The sequence below is a fragment of the Scleropages formosus genome, chromosome 9 (assembly GCF_900964775.1).
Source record: "Scleropages formosus chromosome 9, fSclFor1.1, whole genome shotgun sequence".
NCBI classification, from domain to species: Eukaryota; Metazoa; Chordata; class Actinopteri; order Osteoglossiformes; family Osteoglossidae; genus Scleropages; species Scleropages formosus.
This window is the reverse complement of record NC_041814.1, coordinates 14,311,546-14,333,889: the sequence shown is the minus strand read 5'-3', so window position 1 is coordinate 14,333,889 and position 22,344 is coordinate 14,311,546. Positions and strand designations below refer to the sequence as shown.

The following is a 22,344-nucleotide window of genomic DNA, read 5'->3' as shown; positions in this document are numbered from 1 at the left end:
CCTGCTGTCAGATTTACATTTATTCGGTTAGCAGAGTCGCCTTTCACCCAGATGACATTCAGTGATTTTTAAACTAGTGTTTAGGTTACAGTGCTAGGTACACTGCAGTAAACGTCCTTTTGTCTTCACACGTTTATGCCACAGCAACACACACATCCGAAACACGTCCTTGTTTGTAGGAACACGTTACAGACCCATTTAAACACCGGGAAAACATGCGAAATTCACAACACACTGACGTGGAGTTGAACCCACCTAATCACACCGCTTAGGCGCCACGACATACTGTGTGCGCATGTATGTGTATGTGTGTGTGTGGACAACAAGGCATACTCTCGAAAACTTCTAACAAGTCCAGAACTGAAAAACGTTAAGTTATGTAACTGTCCGTTTAAGTAATTTATTAGTGCTTCGTAGAATATTATGCCTCAGTACATTATTATTATTATTATTATTATTATTATTACAAGTAATGTAGGTACGCAGTAATAATTCAGTAATGCATGTTGTATGAAGGAAACAACCCCAAATGACAGCACTTCAGTTCGACTTTTCTAATTGTGAAGAGACGGACCCGTCCAACCAGTTTCTTAGTGCACAGCGCAAATTTGATGCAATTTACTCATCTTAGCGCGAGGGGGCACTACAAACCACACAACAAGTACCAAAACACTTTTCCCGCTTAAAGTCTTAGCGATCGGTAGATTATTGGGGACGTGCATGTTGTGCAAGCAAGTTACTAGTAAAATTAATAGTAAAAAATAATTGCAATAACAATAACTATAACTTGTCTTATCGAATGCCAAAGAATTGTGATACCATGGTACAGTGCTTGTCAACCATAGTACTCTTGTAAGCCGCGTGAATGCCATTTTGTTGTGTGATAGTCAGCAGAGTGTTGAAGTTAAGGAAACCTTCTAATACAGACCGAGTTAACACCCTACTTGTTATTTTCCATTAAACTTTATTTATTAAAGTTATTAATACAATACACAATTAAAAACAGACATAAAAAAATCTCAGATCAAACAAATCCAAAACCACATTTCCTACAGTTGGTCAACAAAGCTTACAAAAAAGCCATTACATAAAATACATTGTCAAGACAGTAACAAAGTCTTTCCCATAACAATCCCTCTTCCTGGCTTCAAAATATATAACTGAACCCACTTGTTAACTTTCTGCCTTAGGCAAAATTTCACAGTGCATGGAAATATTGTGGTAAAACAGACAATAAATATTTAAACGACATGATGGTAACTGGGACGTCTTGGTGTAGTATATGTGTATGAATTTCTAAAAAAAAAAAATGGATCAATGTAACATTGAAATATGTTCTGACATTTTGGAATATATTTTTCAGCTCCGTCACACAGTAACACATCAATGTGTACTAAGTTTAAAAATAACAGACAAAGACCAAAGGCAAAAAAATAAGATACCGTTTCAGTGTAGGAATTTGACTATGCAAAGGCAAATCATTACAAATTAGTCAGCATGTGTTCTGGGACAAAATAAATCACAGAAACAAATGTTATTATACACACAATTATGAAATCCATAAACCCTCTAACATTTAAAAAATAGAAAAAGCTGCTTGTATTGAAGTTGCTAAATGTGACAAAAATCAGCCTAAACAGGCTGTATTGGATTAGTTTGGTTACTTGGGAAAGCTATATCACATTTTACTGGAGCTCAGGTAACAGACTTGCTCGTAGAAACACCCACCATAAGAATGTGTACAGGTCAAAGGCAGAGTTTTTTCCCCTCCCTGTTTCTCCATATAAAGAAAGTCAATCTTATGCAACCACACACATTCCCTGTCAGAGCATTTCCCTTTCCCCGGATTCTGTCGCCGAAGAGAGGCCCAGCAGTCAGGGATCGCGGACAGACGGGGAGGTCACTAAAATTCACGTTCGCCTTGCAGAAAACATAACAATGGAGATCGTCAGACTGCTGGATTGGAGTAATTTGGGCTCAGTTGTTTTCTTTGGCCTGCTGTTCCTGTTCTTCTCAGAGATGTTCAGGATAAGATTTTTCCAAAACAAGTTGCCACCTGGGCCAAAGCCATTCCCCTTTGTGGGAAATCTGCCTCAGATAATTAAAGCACCAATGAAGTTCATCAATAAGGTAAAATGACGTAAAGGACCTGTGTTAAATATTAATCTATGTGTGTGGACATATTGATCTCTACCTGTATGTGGCTCTGACCTTGTGCCGTGCATAAAAACATATATATACAGTATCTATCTATCTGTATATAATATTTTGTTTATTGTATATTTTTATATTATTCACCAAGTTACTGAAATAATACATTTTAAACTTCATTCCTACAGCCTTCTTTGTGTGTTATGATGCAGTCTGAATGTTACATCTGATACAGTTCTCTGTATATATATATATGCCAAATCCAAAAATCAAATTTTTCTTACATTTACAGCATAATCCAAGATATCTCTCAAACAGGATTGAGTACTCTCTATTCAAGAGCTTTACACTAATTTACATTTATGTTACTTATACCATTGTTTCTACTTTCTGGTAAAAAACCTTTACACAAATCATGACTTTGTCTTTCTATAGTATTTTTTGCTCTCTTCAATAAAAAGTTTATTGTTATGTGTGCAACGTTACAAATGAGTCCTGTCCAACCAACTACTGTACAACTGTGTAAAAAAGTAAAACAGTAGTCATTTTGTGAAAAAAAATGTTGGTTTTCTGTTCTACGATAGATCAAAGAGTATGGAGAAATCAGTTCCTTTCATTTTGGTCGGGAACCATCCATAGTGCTGAACACCATCGATGTTGTGAAGGAAGCTTTGGTTCATAATGCTTCTGAATTTTCTGGAAGGCCTTATATACCTGTTATCGATTGGGTTACCAATGGAAAGGGTAAATACCAATATATTCTTTGTATTTTTCCCCTGCCCTTGGACACTACTGTCCTGACAGTTGACAGCACTGGCTGTTGACTTTTTAAACTTTTAAATTGCATATTGTCTAAGTAAAATGTGTAATTTAACAACAAGCAATTATTGTTTTCTTACTATAAACAGGTATTGTGACTGTTCCTTATGGTACTTCATGGAGGCAACAAAGGAGATTTGCTTTACAAACTTTACGCAATTTTGGTTTGGGCAAAAAATCTTTGGAAGAGCGTGTTTCTGAAGAAGCCAGATACTTGATAGAGGAGCTGGAGAAACATAAAGGTAAAAAGTATGATAGCAAAATGTAGTGTCAAGAAAAGGGAATAAAAGTGTAAACGATGTGTAGTGACGCCTCCTTTGTTCTCATTAAGTAAGCTTATTAGTGTTTTAAGCAGAGCTATAAAAGCTGCATATAAAAATAGGCAATAGGTTTAGGGAACAAAGCTGCAGTACTTGGTTTTGCTTGGGTACATCTTTCTCATGTTTGGATTTCAGATGTTAAAATTGTATTGCAATGCTGTTCAGCCAGTCAGAACAAATTGTTTCTATTAACTGCAATGCATGTATACTGAACTTGAAATTTTTAAAAGCTGTGCTGAGATGTATTTCAGTTTTGCTGCATCGTGTACTGGAGACATTCTGAATGACTTTCTGCTGCTTCACTGCCATCTATTTCTTTCATGTTAATGGATCAAGTGGGTAGAGTACTGAATGATAATCTATCAGACACTAACTCATTGTTCTGTATGTAAAGGTAAGAGCTTTGATCCTCAACATTGTCTTCAAAATGCTGTCGCTAACATCATCTGCTCCATTGTCTTCGGCAACCGTTTTGATTATGACAACAAGCGTTTTGGCTACTTCCTGGAAATTACAAACAGAAATTTCATATTGGCAGGTTCTCCTGTCGGTCAGGTACAATTTATGTTGTTTTTACATCTGTGACCTTCATTCTTCTTTAGTAGTATATCAAAGCACTTTGTTATATGTTTCTTATACAATTGCTCATCATTTTATACCTTTTGTAAACTAATGCAAAAATGTTTAATATTTGGGATAGAAATTTCTGCTGGATATAGAAGAAAAAAAATTAATAAGATGAAAGTTTTGCAGTTTATACTTCACGTTTTATGTAATTTATAAAAGTTCTTTTATGAACCTTCCCTAAATATTTATATTTTTCTTGCCTATGTAATATTTATGTATTTATTCCTTTATCTGTGGTACAAATGGCTAGCTTTCTGACAACATGTTATAACACAAGCTCGCTTTTTCCCTGTCAGATTACGAATTTCTTGCCATTCATCAAGTATCTCCCTGGACCCCAGCAGAATATCAAGAGAAATGCCAACAAGCTGCTAGCTTTTTTTGAGGAGGCTGTGAAGGAACATAAAAGCACCTTAGACAGAGAGAACCTCAGAGACTTCATTGATACATACCTTGTAGAAATTGAAGCTGTAAGAGAATATACCTGTTTAAGTTAAGAAAGACGTTAGGGACTTTGGCAGTGAAAAATGTAAAATAAATATCTTCACAGTCTTAATTATGTGTATTCGATGATTCTACAGGCAACACGGAAAAAGTTTTCTAATTTTATGAAAACTGAAGTCAACCTATGTCCTGTCTGTTTATAGAGCTTCTTCTCTTTTCTTTTCTGACCTGAACAGCAAAAATCCAATCCAGAGTCAACTTTTTCTGAGGAGAATATGATTATGACTGTGGCTGACCTCTTCTTTGCGGGAACAGATACTACAGCCACCACGTTACGATGGGGTCTAATTTTCATGATGGAGCACCCAGATATTCAAGGTTCTCTATGATCTTACACCAACACATTACACTGATGTATGTGGTGTCATGTGGTGTTTCTGCATGCATAGCACACATAGTGTTAAAGGTGGAAAAAAGTCCCCTGAAGGCAAAGGTGTCCGCTAAATACTAGTTAATAGTAATTGTACCATTGCTTTGGGGAAAACAGTCTGCTAAATAAATGTAAATGTAAATGTAACAAAGTATATGAAGCTTTCTGATAGCTTCTTGTATATTTCCAACATTAGAGAAATGCCATCAGGAGATTGTTCAAGTGCTTGGCTACGATCGTTTGCCAACCATGGATGACAGAGCCAACATGCACTATGTTCATGCCACTGTCCATGAGATACAGAGGTTTGCCAACATCGTACCCCTGGGAGTAGTACACTCAGTCACCAAAGACACTCAGTTGAGGGGTTATCATCTGGCCGAAGTAAGGAGCAAATGGTAGCGCCATGTTAGGACTAGATGTCGGTATTAATAACTGGAAGGCACTCTTGTTAAAAATCTGTTTATGACATTTTGCTGTATCAGGTTTCTTGGACACAGGCAGAGCTTATGGTAGCTTTTTTGTTTGTTAAAGTGTGTTTTTTCTCTCACAGGGAACACAGGTCTTTGTTAACATGACAGCCATTTTAACTGACAAAGATCACTGGAAGTTTCCTTATGAATTTAACCCGGGAAACTTCCTCAATGACGAAGGAAAATTCTTCAGACATGAAGCATTTCTGGCCTTCTCTTTGGGTGAAACATGCTTTCTACTATTCTGTTCTTCATTCTGACAATGGAACTTGTTAAATTACATTTTATTATTGTTTTTTATTTAGTGTAGGGTATAGACTACATTAGGTTATTGCAGGTGGGTGTATAGTGTCTCAAGTCTGGCTTCCCTATTTTGCTCCTCTAAAATTTCTTTGTGCTGTATACCTCTCTTCAGTTCTGATTTTTAAGTTTAAAAGTCTACTTTATTGTTGCTAGCTGTCTTAAGCACATTGGTGTGTGTAATACATAAAGAAGCATTAAATTGAATTAAGCTTGTTCTTGGTGCTCCGGTCTTGTTTCAGGACCCAGAGTGTGTTTGGGGGAGCAGCTGGCCAGAATGGAGCTTTTCATCTTCTTCGTCTCACTAATACAGCACCTCAAGTTCATCTGGCCTCCCGGTGTTGACTCGTATGACAGGGATGGGATCTTTGGTATTGTCAGAGGTCCACGACCCTTTATGATACTCTGCCATAGTCGTGACTGCAAAAAGTGAGGGATCCTTTCCAACACACTGAGTTTCAACAGTTTGTCCAAGTCACATTCTATATTATTCCATCTTTCCCTAAATATATTTTCAAGGTTAGGCACTATGACTATAACAAAAAGCAACAGCCAATCTAAAAATGCTGTGTCACGCGCACCTTACCCGCACCTGCATCTCATCAAGGCGGCACAGGATAAAAGGACCGGGATTCCACGTCTGCTTGCGGAACCTCACTTGAGCAACCGCTACTCCCGTGTGTCCAACGATTCCTGTCCCTTCGAAGTTCCTGATCTCCTGGCTACCGACCTTTGCGTTGTCTCGTCGTTTACGCCCTTGTCTGCTCCAAGAAACCCTGAACGCTCAGCGCCTGACCCTCGCCTGTCCCCGATTACTGCTCTTCATCTTGCTCCTTGGCTTTGTTTGTTAATAAACAGAACCCGCGATTGGGTCCTACTCACCTTCGCCCCAGCTTCCATTGTTCTAGCATGACATGCTGCAGTTGCATTTACTACAGAAGTTGTAATTATGTACTCTGGACAAAAACACATACACACACACGCACACACACGCACGCACACACACACACACACATTGACTGAAACCGCTTGTCCCGAGTGGGGTTGCAGCGAGCCAGAGCCTAACCCAGCAACATAGGGCGCAAGGCCAGAGGGGGAGAGGACACACCCAGGACGGGCGGACAAAAACAATATATGCATTATTATCGAGACGTTCCATGCCAAGCTGGGGATCCAAGATGCCATTTACCAACATTACAATTACTTGTTAAATGCTGGCTTACAAATTGTTACTTTCTAGAATGCCCAAGAGGGGTGGGCAACCACTGGCCCGTGGACCCCCAGAGGTTTCTTTCCTCCCTCAACCTTCAGTTGGGAGTTTTTGTTCCTTTCCCCGGTGGCCAGTAGGTATACTTGTAGCTCTATAATAAGTTCTTCATTATGGTAGCCATTAGTTGACTGTCTTGTTTGTATCAATTTTTCTTGCTGTATGCCTGTGTTAAAATGCTCTGTGTCACTATGTGAGAACAGCGCTCTATAAAAAACACACACACACACACACACACACACACACACACACACTTTCAGAACCACTTGTCCCATACAGGGTCACGGAGAACCGGAGCCTACCTGGTAACACAGGGCAAAGGCCAGAGGGGACACACCCAGGACAGGACACCAGTCCACCGCAAGGCACCCCAAGCGGGACTCAAACCCCAGACCCACTGGAGAGCAGGACTGTGGTCCAACCCACTGCGCCACTGCGCCACCACGCCCCCTCTATAAAAAATAAAAATAATAAAATAATTATTTGTAACACAAGTATTATCAGAATTTGTACCTTCCTTTCATTTTATTTTGCCAAGTATTATACTGTGCTAGAATGAACTGAAAAATTATCACACAGCTTGTCTATGATAAGCCTCCAAATTATCTTCACTGTTCTATGTTGCATTATAATTTCCATTGTAATTACTATTTGGTTAAATGTTGAAAGCTATAATTATTGTAAGAGTCTGAGGAAAAAAATAAGCATAGTGCATGTAGAATATGCATCAATGTGATTTTGTCCTAACAGCTGCTGGATGAACAAGGGTCTGAACACCAATACCCTGCAGTTGTACCACATCAGTAAGAGAGGCCAGGAGATGCTTCACAGATGCATAATTATTCAGTAGTGCAGGGTGATACAGGGTGGGGCAGGATCTTCGAACAGCTGTCAGTGGTACACCTTGCGGATGTTTTTTCATGAGCGCCTGAAGGGAAGCCTTCAGCTCTTTCATTGGGTCTGTCTGTACAGGCACTGGACTTCCTAGCACAGATTCCAACATACAAACAGAAAATGTGGCAGAGTAAAATCTTCTTTGAAACAGTTCACTGTAATGCAGATAAAGAAAATAATTTATAAAACACCAGAAATCTTAACTGTTCAATATCGAACTCAAGTTATTGAACATACGGTTGCATAATAGTGGCTTAAACAGCATCTTGAAGACAGAGGAAAAGAGACCAGTAGAAAAGAAAACCATGTGAGAAAACTTCCACGTGTCAGGTACACATGTTGTGATAACTATAACATGGGTGTTTTGATACATTAAAATCAATTGGTTAAATTTTGTAAGCATGTATGCAGTAAAGTAATTCACATAATCAGCCTACCCATACCTGATCGTTGCTGACTTTGATCTTGATCATGCCTGAAGGACTTTCTGGTGGCACTATTGTGGTTTTCCTCTGACATCTGTGGGAATAAAGAAGTATATATTATGGTCTATGGTAAAACCATTATAGTCACTTTATGAAAAAAACAAATTCTATTAGCTAATTACACTTGCTCTTCAACTTATGAAACAATGGGGACTTGACATCTTTCCATAACTCAATTTCTATGTAATTCCCAAGTCTCTTTTACCGCTAAGCTACAATCCATAAAAGCTATGAAATACAACTATTCTTCCACTTATTCACAGGTTAGAGCTATAAAAACCACAAATAAAGCTATACATGGTAATCTGTGCCTGAAAAACCCTTTGTAAGAAGAATTTTCATAATTTGAAGATGTAATTACCATTAGTGTCAATGGTAAGAAGTTATGAATTCTTGAGCACCAAAATTGAAACCCACTGATGCTAAAATATCACCAAATTAAAATGGACGCATTTATTTCCACAGCTAACATTACTTATCATAATGCAACATAATAAGGCAGTTTGCCTTCATTAATTATGCTGTAATACTGTGTGGCTTTCTACTTGACCTTGTTCAGCTCTTTTGTAGCTTTAATGTACCACAGACTTAAAACTCTCACAAACAAAACATATGCAGATGCTCAATGTTTATATTTTAGATTGGCCAATAATGCAAAGAAACAAAATAGAACATTAAAGAGAAAATAAAGCAATTTAAATGAATTTGCAGACAGTAAAAGGCTGACTTTAACAGGAATGTTATACTATGAAAAAGGTATACAGTGCTGCCCGAAAGTATGTGAACCCCTTGTGTGCCTTAGTTTTTGAATAACCATAAAACGGTTATTTATTCAGGATCAGTTTTTCTCATCTCACATAAGAGGTGTGTAATTAGCAATTCCATATGTAGGATTAGTGGAAATCATATAGAAAAACAGAAGTAGTGGAGGTGCAAGAATAAGTGCACCCCAAGTTGCATTGGTTAAACCAAGTAGGTAAGTAGAATCAGGTGTGTAACTAATAATCATTTATTCATTTTATAACTTTATTTAAAGATTTAAGGTTTAGATTTTTTCAGTTTATTTCTATATTTTATACATGAACAATCACCATCCATATAGAGTTCACACACTTTCAAGGAGCACTATATACCAAATGACCTAAAAAAAAGAAACTATCTATAAGGCTGATAATAGGAGTTCAGCAGTCTTTCTCACCAAGAGTGTGCCGTGCTGGCAAGACAGAGGGGTGACTGGGGAGTCTTCTCGTGAATGCCGTGGGCCCTCATAGTGACAGGATACTGAGACCTGGTCTTGGAGGAGAATGTGCTTCGACTTAATCTTGACAAATTGATCTCCATTTAACTCCAGAATATCCACATAATCCTCCATGGCTTTGAAAAGACCTGTCAGCTTATTGAATCCATGTCTGGAGAGGACTAGATCTTCACAGTACTTTCTCCGATAGGCTGCAGTGAAGTCAGATACCTTCAGTCCAGAAGGATGTTGAGACAACAGCTGTAGAATCTCCTCGTGCACCTTAGACTTTTTCCCCAAAAAAGAAATAATTTCAAGATGAGTAGGGTAAAGTAGGGAACAAAGTAACACGAGGCACAAAGACACAGCAACTTATTGGAGCAAGGACAATGTGCCCTCATCGCTAAACAACCCTGAGTACATGCACAATGACTATTTCTACCATCTGTGAAAAGGGCAGAAGGAAGTGAAGGAATTCCAAGTATATATTAGTAGATATTAGGAGTTCAGCAGTCTTTCTCACCAAGAGTGAGCTGTGCTGGCAAGACAGAGCGGTAACCGGGGAGTCTTCTCGTGAATGCCGTGGGCCCTCATAGTAACAGGATCCTGAGGCCTGGTCTTCGTGAATGTGCTTCGACTTAATCTTGACAAATTGATCTCCATTTAACTCCAGAATATCCACAAAATCCTTCATGGCATTGAAAAGACCTGTCAGCTTATTGAATCCATGTCTGGAGAGGACTAGATCTTCACAGTACTTTCTCCGATAGGCTGCAGTGAAGTCAGATACCTTCAGTCCAGAAGGATGTTGAGACAACAGCTGTAGAATCTCCTCGTGCACCTTAGACTTTTTCCCCAAAAAAGAAATAATTTCAAGATGAGTAGGGTAAAGTAGGGAACAAAGTAACACGAGGCACAAAGACACAGCAACTTATTGGAGCAAGGACAATGTGCCCTCATCGCTAAACAACCCTGAGTACATGCACAATGACTATTTCTACCATCTGTGAAAAGGGCAGAAGGAAGTGAAGGAATTCCAAGTATATATTAGTAGATATTAGGAGTTCAGCAGTCTTTCTCACCAAGAGTGAGCTGTGCTGGCAAGACAGAGCGGTAACCGGGGAGTCTTCTCGTGAATGCCGTGGGCCCTCATAGTGACAGGATCCTGAGGCCTGGTCTTCGTGAATGTGCTTCGACTTAATCTTGACAAATTGATCTCCATTTAACTCCAGAATATCCACAAAATCCTTCATGGCGTTGAAAAGACCTGTCAGCTTATTGAATCCATGTCTGGAGAGGACTAGATCTTTACAGTACTTTTTCCGATAGGCTGCAGTGAAGTCAGATACCTTCAGTCCAGAAGGGTGTTGAGATAACAGCTGTAGAATCTCCTTGTGCACCTTAGACTTTTTCCCCCAAAAAGAAATAATTTCAAGATGATTAGTGTAAAGTGGGGTACAAAGTAGCATGAGGAACAAAGACACAGCGACTTACTGGGTCAAGGACAATGTGCCGTCATCGCTAAACAACCCTGAGTACATGCACAATGACTATTTCTACCATGTGTGAAAAGGGCAGAGGGCAGTGAAGAAATTCCAAGTAAACAGGGGGAAAAAAGAACTTTGACCCGGTGAATAAAAAAATGCTGCCTTCCAAACTAGCTGTACAGCAGTTCTTCAGAAATTTCAATGAACTCCTCAAACCCAACGGACCTTGCACCTGACTCAATATATAATCTTGATGAAACAGGTATAAGCACAGTACCCTGTCAAGATCAAATTCTCTCCAAAAAAAGAACACGAGCTGTTGGACGGATTGTGTTACCTGAAAATTCTCGTCACACTGGTGTGTGCCATCAATGCCATGGGGAACCACATCCCTCCATTTTTAATTTTTCCCAGACCTTCAAAAACCATTTTGTTTTGGGTGCACCCCCAGGATCGATATTCCAATGGTTCTAGCTGGATCAAAGATGACTTTCTGGCTTACTTGAAACACTTTTCCAACAACACATGACCATCACCAGCCAAACCCATTCTTCTAATTTTGGACAACCACATCTCCCATTTGTACATTCCAGGTACTGATGTCTGTATTAGAATCACATCACTCTCCTCATCATTACTGTCACTGTTCACACAAGCTGCAACCCCCTGATCTTGTCAGTAACGGCCCTTTCAAAACTTTTGTCAGTCAGCGGGCTCATGCAAGAGAAAACCCTTGCAAGAGCATGTCAATCTATGACATCCTTGGCATTGTTGGAACTGCTTAACCTTGTGCAATGATGCCTGACAAAATCATTGAATCCTTCAGATGCACAGGTATTTGGCTCGTTGATGAGTTTGTGTTTGTGATTTATAAGCAATGCAATCTTGTCACAGGAAAACACATTTTTGTAACCTCAGTGAAAACACAAATATTTCAGGGACTTATAGGTGATGAAATTTTGTGTTACATTGTACCCCGTTTTACCTAACACAGATGTAACTGCACAGTTAATAGATGTAAATTACAAAATCTCACAGGTATCCCAGTGTGCAGTAAATGCATTGCCCTGCATTTTGGGTACAAAGTTAAATATTGTACACATATTTTATCCCTGCTTTTAGGTTGTAATATAATATATTATTATATAAAATGACAGTTTCACTCAACAAAAACCTTGGTGTTCCAACAGCAATTATGTTCTTATGAGCTGATAAATTTATTAGTTTATCCACGAGTGATTTTTTTTATCACCTGTTACATTGTAATGCAAGACTTAGCCACAGCTACAGCAATATTAATACACATATTCCACGTTATGCTTACCTCGCTACAAGCCAGTTGGGAAGGCATGGCGCGGAGTGAGCGCTAACTCCCACTTTCACTTTCATTTCCTCACAAACACGCCACGGTGACGGTCTAGGAGACGTCCGACCGCAGAACATACACGAATCTTTGTGGCGTCACAGTCTGTCGGTAGGGGCCGAAAATATATCACACAGCCAGTACTCTCTGGAGTTATAAAGAAATATGGGGGGGCACGTTAAGGCTTGCTCTGGACATTGCTGAATACGACCTCCGTCCGTCCTCCGTTGTTACGACGTCTACGCTATTTTTTTTTAGCGTCCCTTGGAACACATTTTGACAGTTTTTCGTCACATTTAAAGACAGGCAACGTTCCCATCTATAATAACATTACGGAATGCAGTAAGTCGAGGTCTGTACAGTGGCATGCCGTTCACGTGGTCAGTGCGCTGCGCACACGTCTGTTGGAGCTCCAGGCAGTATGAGAGAATGCGCTCCGCCATAACAGCGACGGAGGAGGAGGAGGAGGAGCGCTGAGCGGTCCGTCCTCTAGGCATCCATCCGTGTCTTTTCAGTTATGGAACTGAATCATCTCAGAAACGTGTTTGTAAGTCTGCTCTTTTCGTGGATTCTTTGCATACAACCCAGAATATTTCTTTTAAAAAAATCATGTTTGGCTTACTTCGGGCTTTCCAAGTTTTAGTTTTTCTCTGAATTGCTTCAGTGCAAATTGCCCACTTCTATAAACAGGTAAACAGTTGTAAATACCTTAGAATACAAACTTGAGATTGTAAGTTGCTTTAGAAAAACTCATTGCCTGAATCAGGGATTTGCAACATCGGGTCCATAGACCCCTTGGGGCTCTGTGGCTGGACTTCAGTGGTTCTCTGGAGTCTTGCTTTGAAAATAATGTCACAACCACAAGCAACTGGTCGTAATCAGTGCAGCCAGGTATAAAGAGCACCAGTCCACAACTCCCCGGTTGCAGAATCTCTTTAAGACAACCGTCCCTCCTGCATTCACCATACTTCCACAGCTTGGTTTTCTTGATCTGTGGAAAATTCCAAAATCTAGGAGCAGTTGTCTCAGTGGCATTCTGCGAGTGGTGTGGGTGGTGGGGCTTGTTTTATTCCTCTCCTTGATTTGGTGTAGGTGTGCCTGCTTGAGCAGGTGGAATCTGATCTGGGGCATGACACTATGAAATCTCTGAGTGCACACTACTCTCAGCCTAAAAGGAATGGCCTCATTCTAGAGGTACTCACCAATCTGGTCTGGCCTCAGAAGGCATCTCCTCTTTTTACCTGTGTCCATACTCCACTGAAGCCACAAGTCACAAGCCCACTCTAAAATCTAATAAAACTCTGCATCTGAGTTCCAGCAATATCCTGCTTTCTGAGCCATTCTTAACACTTCTATTACAATATATGACATAACTGTATGCAAAAGCGATCACAAAATAGATTCTGAAGAACCTCTCAATTTAATAATAATAATAATAATAATAATAATAATAATAATTGGGACCAAAAGAACAGCACTTAGATGGTTTGAGTCCTACCTATCTGGTAGATCTTACCAAGTGATCTGGCAGGGCTCTTGTTCTTCTCCTCTGCCTCTCTCATCTGGTGTCCCACAAGGCTCGGTACTGGGTGCTCTGCTCTTCTCGATCTACACCTCCTCCCTCGGCCCTGTCATTGCCTCCAATGGATTCAAATACCACTGCTATGCTGATGATACCCAGCTCTTCCTCTCCTTTCCACCTGGAGCACATCTGCTTGCCTGGTAGTCCAACGCACGAAAGATAAAGCACAGAGGTTCTAGATTCTGGCTTCATTGTGGTGGAACGACCTCCCCCTCTCACTCAGAACCACTGAAACTCTCTCCACATATTAAAAAGGGTCTGAAAACTCACTTCGCCCATGATCTCTTGAGCTCATGTAAGGTGTAAATTTTCATGCACCATAACTTTATGATCATGCCTGCTGAATAAGCCTTTATGCAGCTACTCCCGTAATGTGCGTAAATGTTTGTGTATCTCAAAAAAAAAAAATTGTAGGAAGGTGATCAGGAATCGTCGATATTCAGTGTTTTATGCATCTACTTGTCTGATGAACATTGGTGCATATGGTGGAAGGAAACTATCTATACTTAAGAATCACACGTCTGCAACTATGTCTCTCTTTCTCCTAATGTAATGCAGAAATTGTATCTTCTATGAGATGTACGTCGCTTTGGAGAAAAGCATCTGATAAATGAATAAATGTAAATGTCAATGTAAGTGCTATTAGATCATATTATTTAATGTCTCTGGGCTTTTTGTAATGCCATACCAATACATTGTAAGTTCAGAGCCAAGTCAGCCAAGTCCATAATGCACTTTAAATAGTGCTAAGCAGATTTTCATACACGAATAAGTAATATGCTTTGATAATAATTGTACTTTTACTGAGATGTACGTTGCTTTGGACAAAAGCGTCTGCTAAATGAATAAATGTAAATGTAAATGTAATAATGTATAAAATTCATCACCCTAATCTCTTACTCTGTTTTCCTTTGGTCTGGAACTACAGGGTCAAAATCAGACCTGTAGGGGATAGTGAAAAGCTGCAAAAGTAAATGTGGCAGAAAGAGATTATAGAAGGAACAGAAAAACTTGAAAGGAGCTGAAAGGAGGAAACAGAGTCAGAAACAAATGGATCTACACTACTGCTTGGCTATCACTCTACTGACAGCTAACACAACAATAACTGAGTACTGTAACTAACAAATGTAAATGCAAAACTCTGGCCAAATTTGTGAACTGCATGTTACATACATTGAACTGATTCTATTGTTTTTCTGAAATTTCTGGAAAGTTTTTTGTGTCTTTATTCTCTTTATTCTCTAATCTGAGCATTTTGTGACAACTTTATTAATTTAATCATATCACCTGAAACAATTGCTTCCATAATGTGCTGAATGAGCTGCATTTTCTTGATTAATATTTACTTTCAAGCATGCATATAATGTCATTCACGGGGCATAAAACACACAGAATGACATGCAGTAGAAACGGTGGCTCATACCTTATTGTAGAAGGTCAGTTTGCGCGCAAGCTTTCTCCGCGATAACATCTGAGACACACTGCAGTGCAATGTTAGAGCTCCTGAAGGTGCTGTAGAGCTGTTGCCAAGTGAACTTTGTCTAGACACTGAGAACAGCGGATTGCTTCATTAATTTTAACAGGGGTCAGGTTTAAGGTAAAGATCTGATTGTAGTTGTGAAACAGTCGTTTGGCCTGATCCTTGTCAACGTACCCTGAAATTACAGAAAACACATGTTATTATACATTTTGGTTTGTATAATGTGCAGCTTTATTTTGCATCAGTTTGACTCTATAATTTTTCTTTCATGTGCCAGTCAATTAAAACATTTTTAAAAGGTTATTTTGTTTTTGTGATTCATGAATTGTTGATAGTATTTTCCTAGATATTAAACCTAGATGTCTCGGTGGAAGTGGTATCTTCTTTGTTAATCTTTTTATAGAAGATTAATAAACCCAGCTGTTGCAGAGAAGTGTAGTGCTGGCAGTACCTGAGTTTTTGGTGTCAAACATACGGGTTGCGCTCTCAGCCTTTTGGGATCTCTGCAGCCAGGTTTGTCTGTCTGTACACTCAGCCAGGTCTCTGAGTTATTTGCTGCTGGAGAGCTCAGAGGATTGCACAGCACTCTGCAAAAGGTCAACAGAACACTAGCAGCTTCAAAACAGTGAATTGTTTCATATTTGAATATAAGCAAGCCTTAGGACACACATTTGCCTTATGTTTCATTGTTTGCTGTACGAAATATATGAAAATTAGATTAAATTTGGTTGTTTATGATTTATTCAGTGTCTTCATGCTAAATGTAATTACCTCTTTATTTTCTTTGTGTTCCTTGGTCATAAGAGCATCACTAACAAATTTCAGCAGTCCTTTGTAATATCTCTATAAAAGAGGAACAATGGAAGCCTTGTCATTTTTATTTGATATGTTAAAAATGGATGAAAACCTGCATTTCTCTTCTCATTGATCATAGTACCTGGTTTGGAAAAGGAGCGCTGCAAAAGGTCTGGAGGAGCACCCCCAATGTTGGCAACTTGAGAGGAACGTCATTGTTTAAGAAAACTAGGGACAGCCAATCACATAGTGGTTAGAGCTTCTCCCTTTGGACTGAAAGGTCGCAGGTTTGATCCCCACCTCTGGCTGTAGCACCCTTGAGCAAGGTACTTACCCTAAATTGCTCCAGTAAAATTACCCTGATGTATGAATGGGTAAATAATTGTAACCTTAACACTGTCAGTCACTTTGGGAAAAAGTGTCAACTAAATGAATAAATGTAAGAACACACTGGCCATCTGGGTCTGGTTAATGGTCTCTTTGTGAGAGGAGTCTATTTCCACTTTTCTGAGGCCTGCTCTTCCCCAGCCATGCAGCTCACTGCTGAGCATAACAAGGAGCACATCTCTGTATTTCTGCTCCTAAAAGATGTCATCCTCAGTTTCAAACTGGGCTTTTAAGAATATCGGTATACATCTCCAACATATAAACCACACATAGTTATGAACACGAATGTCTGAGACAGCGCTAAATTCAAATTTTTTATGGTGGAAACAATTCCATACACTGCAGTGTTGTTTTTGAAGACAATAGAATAGACTTACTGTTGGCTCATTGACATGCAGATTCTGTCCTTCAGGTATCTTATAATGGATTTAGGAGAGAGTGTGATCCAGTGACGGTGCAGTCAAATACTGGATATGCTTTCCTCGTGAAGTCTGCAGAGTCACACAGGCAGCATGTAATTAATCGTGATGCTTATAGTAACATTATAGAGTGAACAGACTGTAGTCAGACTCCAGGAGCATCTAAAACTTAATGCTCTGTCGCATCACAAGAGTGGTGAAAAAGCCTTGAACCAATATGTTAAAGGAAAGAAACTGGACCCTTAGCGAACCTGCCAGGATCTCGTCAGTATTACATTTCTGTGAATCATCTGTTTAGATTGGATGTGTTGAGAAGAATCCTTTTGGTCTTCTCTGTTTTCCTCAGACTCTTCTGTGGCTGAGTCCAGTCTGACTGACACATTCTTGTTTTTTTCATTTCCCCAATTCTTGGAAGGCTCCAAATCCACCTCCACATTGTGTTTGTTGGCTTCTCCCTGACAATTACAAATCAAAACACACACACACACACACACACACACACACTGGATTAAAACATGAAGGGTTATGGTAGATTACTTTTACTAATGAAATCCTGAAAAGCAAAAGTATAACTTAGCTAAGGCAGAAATTGAGCTTCGCACTGCTGTTGAGAATCACCAAATGCTACATTAATATTTTCTGAGCCCATTTTCAACTCACTCCTGTTCCCCTTGAATGAAATGCTTGATGTGTTTGCTGCCGATAATTTTCACGACAAGCTCAGGTGCTGCTTCCCTTCCAGATGCGTTGCTTGCAGCCATTGTCAAGCGTAAAGCAACACTGTGATTGGAAAGATAAAGACAACAGAGCAAATATGCAGTAAGGATGGCATGTTGTAGTAAAAGCTGGTCTCTATTTTACAGGTGATGAAACAATCTACAATTCTTACATAAGACACCAAGCATCCTGCATTCATGTAGGCAGTTTTAAGCCAAGTACTCCACACTAGAAAGATCAAAAATTAATAAACAGATGTGTATTTAATTCCTTCTTCCTTTATAAGAAATATAACATGGCAGATTTCCTACAGAATTAAGACTATCTTGTTACTGCTAATTTCTTATACTTACAATTATTTAGTGACAGAAGAAGGCACTCACTTTGTGCAGCAATCACTGTACCAACTGTACCATGAAAGAAATTAGACCTGCATCAGTGAGCAGCTTGGGTGGAAATTTCCTTGTGAGCAAATACAAAAGAAAAGACCTCTGAAGATACAGAGTCGCTCCATATATTACCTCTGTGCTATGCTTACTGGACTTGGTCCACCTGTGGGTTTCAGCCAGTAAAGACACTGCAGACCACTGCCTTCTTGTTTTTTCTACACAGACAGATAAGAATGATTTATTACCATACACACAGTCTGAAACCACTTGTCCCAAGTGGGGTCATGGCAAACTGGAGCTTAATCCAGCAACACAGGGTGCAAAGCTAAGGTGGGGAAGGGGACACACCCAGGACAGGATGCCAGTCTGTCACAAGGCACCCCAAGCAGGACTCAAGCCCCAGACCTGCCAGAGAGTGGGACCCAGCCAAGCCCCTTGCACCCCCACACCCCCCTCTTACCATGCACACGCACTGGCTGAAGCCACTTGTCCCAAGAGGGGTGGTGGTGAACCAGAGCCTAACCCAGCAACATAGTGCACAAGGCTGGAGAGGGAGAGGACACACCCTGGATGGGATGCCAGTCTGTTGCAAGGCACTCCAAGCAGGACTTGAACCCTAGACCTGCCAGAGAGCAGGACCCAGCCAAATCCACTGTGCCACTGTGCTCTCTCTATTACCATCTACTCCCTATGGAATTTGGAATTTGTCAAGGGCAATCTAGAAATGATAAAACTAAAACAGAGAAAAAAAACTGTCAATTTTGTCTGGATGTAAAGGGCAAATGGAAAAGAATAGCAAAATCTTATAAATGTTGTTTGATTCCAGACTTCAATGTGTAAAAAAGAACATAGTACACGTGGAGTAGGGCAACTAGGAAAAATAAATGGAAACATCTGTGTACTGTCTTTAGGTGGCGCCTTTATACCATCTCTTTATTTTGAGGTACCAGCTACAGTATTTGTAATATTTTGGTACTTCAGCTGTTATGGTGTGACCTGTTGTCATGTAAAAGATACTATCAAAGCAATGCCACAGATGTCAGTGTAAAGTTAGTCAAAATTTAGTAACTAAATATAAAAAATTCTGGGGGGTGCGGTGGTGCAGTGGGTTGGACCGGGTCCTGCTCGCCTGTGGGTCTGGGGTTCGAGTCCCACTTGGGGTGCCTTGCGACGGACTGGTGTCCCATCCTGGGTGTGTCCCCTCCCCCCTCTGGCCTTGTGCCCTGAGTTGCCGGGTTAGGCTCCGGTTCCCTGTGACCCTGTATGGGACAAGCAGTTCTGAAAGTGTGTGTGGGTGTATAAAAATTTCTTAACCTCAGCATCACAAGGAAATTCAAACAACTCAAGTTTGTGTGTAGTGGTTTTTTAAAATTTTTTGTACAGAAATAGTGTTTAGGGAAAGCAGAACAGATTTATTCTTCATTGCCTACTGGAAAGGTAAATGAGGCAGTGATTCATGTGCTTTAGCTTCATGTTTCCAGAACAAGAAATAGTAAAACTAATATTATTTGTAGTTATAGAAGATAACTTTCAGATGATGATTTTGAGACAATTCACATTCTGGAAGCACACACACACACTACTTGTCTCAAGCAGGGTTACAGCAAGCCAGAGCCTAACCCAGCAACACAGGATAGGACACCCCTCTGTCACAGAGCACCCCTAGCAGGACTTGAACCCCAGACCTACCAGAAAGCAGGACCAGGCCACACCCAGCCAAACCCACTGTGCCACTGCAACCCCTTTCTGAAATCTCAGACTATTGTTAATTGATTTTCATACGGTGTTTATACATCTTAATTGTATTGAATTGTCACTGGCTTTCACATAAAAACAAAATGTCAAGTGTCAGGTCAAAAATTTTCTGTGATGGCAATAATGAATTTGTAAGTATGTTAACCATCATAAAGAGGCATTCATACGAAAAATATAAACGTATAAGAGCAAAAATAGGAAATAGAAACAAATTATTATTATAATTAATTGAAATACACATATGTTTAACTTATCTATAGACGTTTTTCATTTTTCAGTAATTCAGCCTTTCATTTGTAGGCATTGGAAAAAATGTCTCACACCCCATTAGCTTTACTGTAGTGAGGAAAATGATGGTCATGACAAAACAACAGCAGGTTCAGCACCACTGTGCTATCTGAAGAAACAGAGACCCATCAATTACACGCCACTGCAGATTCCTGGCTGCTCTTGCTTGCCATGATTAAACTACTAAACAACAGATTCAGTGTCTGCACATTCTCCGCACTTACAAAAGGCTCATTCAGACACCGATGTCCAGCAGTGGATTTTAGCTGTAAATATGTTATCGCAAGGAAAAAGTCGCTTGGAGCCTGATTCTATGCCACGAACACTTCAAAGGACGGCCTGAACAAATTAAAGCAGCAAAAAAAAAAGGCTAAACAACGTCTATCAGCAACACAGAGCCCTTGCGAATGGTTTCAGAGACTCCTTCATACATAAGTATGGATTTATTATATACCAGGGAGGTAAACTGAGCCTGTCTTATGCAATCATGCAGAGCATGCTGTATCTGTGGATATTATTTGTGGTGTTAGAGTAGATGTAATACAATATATGGTCCTCGATAACACCGTTTACTGCACTAAAGTGGCTGTTGTGGACACGCAACGGTGGACATGCGTTACTTGGGTACTCAGTGTCCTTGGCTGTGCTGCAGCTCTGACTACAGGGCTGTCCTCCCTCTCTGCTCATACATTACAGCACTTACTTTGGTACATTCAAATGTTTGTGTTCTGCATCTGTCACCATAAGGAGATTAAAATGTTAAGCCACGTCCTTTTCCAGCGTTATTGTGCCCAGTCATGTGGTATGCATCTATTAATAATGATGTGGAACACAACAAACTAGGGAGAATTTGCTTTAAAGATCTGGATGGTGGGAAATGAGCAATCAAAAGAGATTTTCTGTGTGTGTGACATATTGTCATTTTTCACACCGGTCATTTTATTAGGCTATTAGAGTTGACACGAGAATAGCACATCAGCCATGTACATGAAGTATGTGGGATGCAGGCAAAGCTTTCAGCAAACAAACCAATGTATTCACTGTGTGACTGATGACATGCTCATTAAAGTTCTGTGCAATGTTCTGTTTATTGTAACACATACGATTTCAAGGCCACTGTGCAAGGCGACAACCTAGGCCACACCCAGGAAAACGATTTTTGCAGGAAACTAGGTGCAGCCATTCATCCTGAAATAAGACTCTTTAAGCAGAGGTTTTGGGAATGGTTCACATTTACATTTACGTTACATTTACATTTATTCATTTAGCGGACACTTTTTTCCAAAGCAATGTACATCTCACAGAAAAATACGATTGCAGTACATCAACAGAATGCAGATGCGAGATTCTAAGCATAGTCAGTTTGTTACATTCCTTATGAACATCACACGAGTCACTGCATAAAACTTAATCCGTTATTCAACGGTTATAATCTAAAGGTTACTGAGCATAACCAATTAAACATTAATTGCACATAAGAGATCATGGGAAAAGTGAGTCTGGAAGAGATGAGTTTCAAGACCCTTCTTAGATGTAAAGAGAGATTCAACAGTTCTGAGTGAGGCCATTCCACCACATTGGAGCCAGAACTGAGAACTTTTGTGCTTTTGGACCTTTTGTGCATGGGACCAACAAGTGGGCAGACATGGAGGAGTGTAGCAGTCTGGTTGGGTTGTGACGATTGATCAGGTCTTGTAGATATCAGGGATTTCTGGTTTGAGAGAGCACTTTGATTGCTGTTTTCTGGTTTGTGGTTTTATGGGAGTTTTGAAGTTACACTTCGCATGGTACTTTTCAGGTGAGATTTTCTAGTTACCTGTGATCTTTTTCCATTTCCTTTTGTTTTCGTTCTGGCCAAGATGAATTCCGTTAATTAATCTTGTAATTATGAGATGGAAATAAAAAAGCAGTAAAATTGTCGACCGATCACAGCCTCATGTCTGGCTTTAGAAACCAGGCATGATCTGGCGTGTCTCAACTTTGTTTAAGCTGCCAGCTGGATAGATGTGTGAATGAAGATGTAATTGTTGAGCAGGCCAATTAACCACAGAGGAGAGCTAAGGAGGGAAGTGAAACCGAGAGCATTTCCAGATTCTACTTCTGCGTGCCCTGTATGACAGAAGAACTAATCTGTTCATTGTGTGGCCGAATCAGGCTGGAAATGAACAATGTAATGGAAGCACTGAAGGCACCAACTTGCCCCTTCCACATCAGTTCAGCTTGACAGCAATGCCA

The 22,344-nt window shown here is 39.9% G+C and overlaps 2 protein-coding genes across 2 annotated transcripts in view; one reads left to right on the top strand and one right to left on the bottom strand.

Moving 5' to 3' along the window:
- LOC108935463 (uncharacterized) overlaps positions 1-12,749 on the bottom strand; it is a 211,051-nt gene extending 198,302 nt beyond the window's left edge. Inside the window, exons 1-5 of the mRNA XM_029254840.1 lie at positions 12,259-12,749; positions 10,530-10,853; positions 10,238-10,294; positions 9,971-10,135; positions 9,679-9,735 (exon numbers count right to left, since the gene is read on the bottom strand). Coding sequence (XP_029110673.1) covers positions 9,679-9,735; positions 9,971-10,135; positions 10,238-10,294; positions 10,530-10,853; positions 12,259-12,285 — 630 coding nt within the window. The 5' untranslated portion in view covers positions 12,286-12,749. The remainder of the gene's footprint in view (positions 1-9,678; positions 9,736-9,970; positions 10,136-10,237; positions 10,295-10,529; positions 10,854-12,258) is intronic.
- LOC108935462 (cytochrome P450 2B4-like) lies at positions 1,599-6,578 on the top strand. The gene is made up of 9 exons (XM_018754058.2): positions 1,599-2,130; positions 2,736-2,895; positions 3,060-3,212; positions 3,685-3,845; positions 4,214-4,387; positions 4,598-4,739; positions 4,988-5,175; positions 5,345-5,486; positions 5,807-6,578. Exons 1-9 carry the CDS (start codon positions 1,939-1,941, stop codon positions 5,995-5,997), a joined length of 1,503 nt encoding a protein of 500 aa, XP_018609574.1. The 5' UTR covers positions 1,599-1,938; the 3' UTR covers positions 5,998-6,578.
- Positions 12,750-22,344: the final 9,595 nt, after the last annotated feature.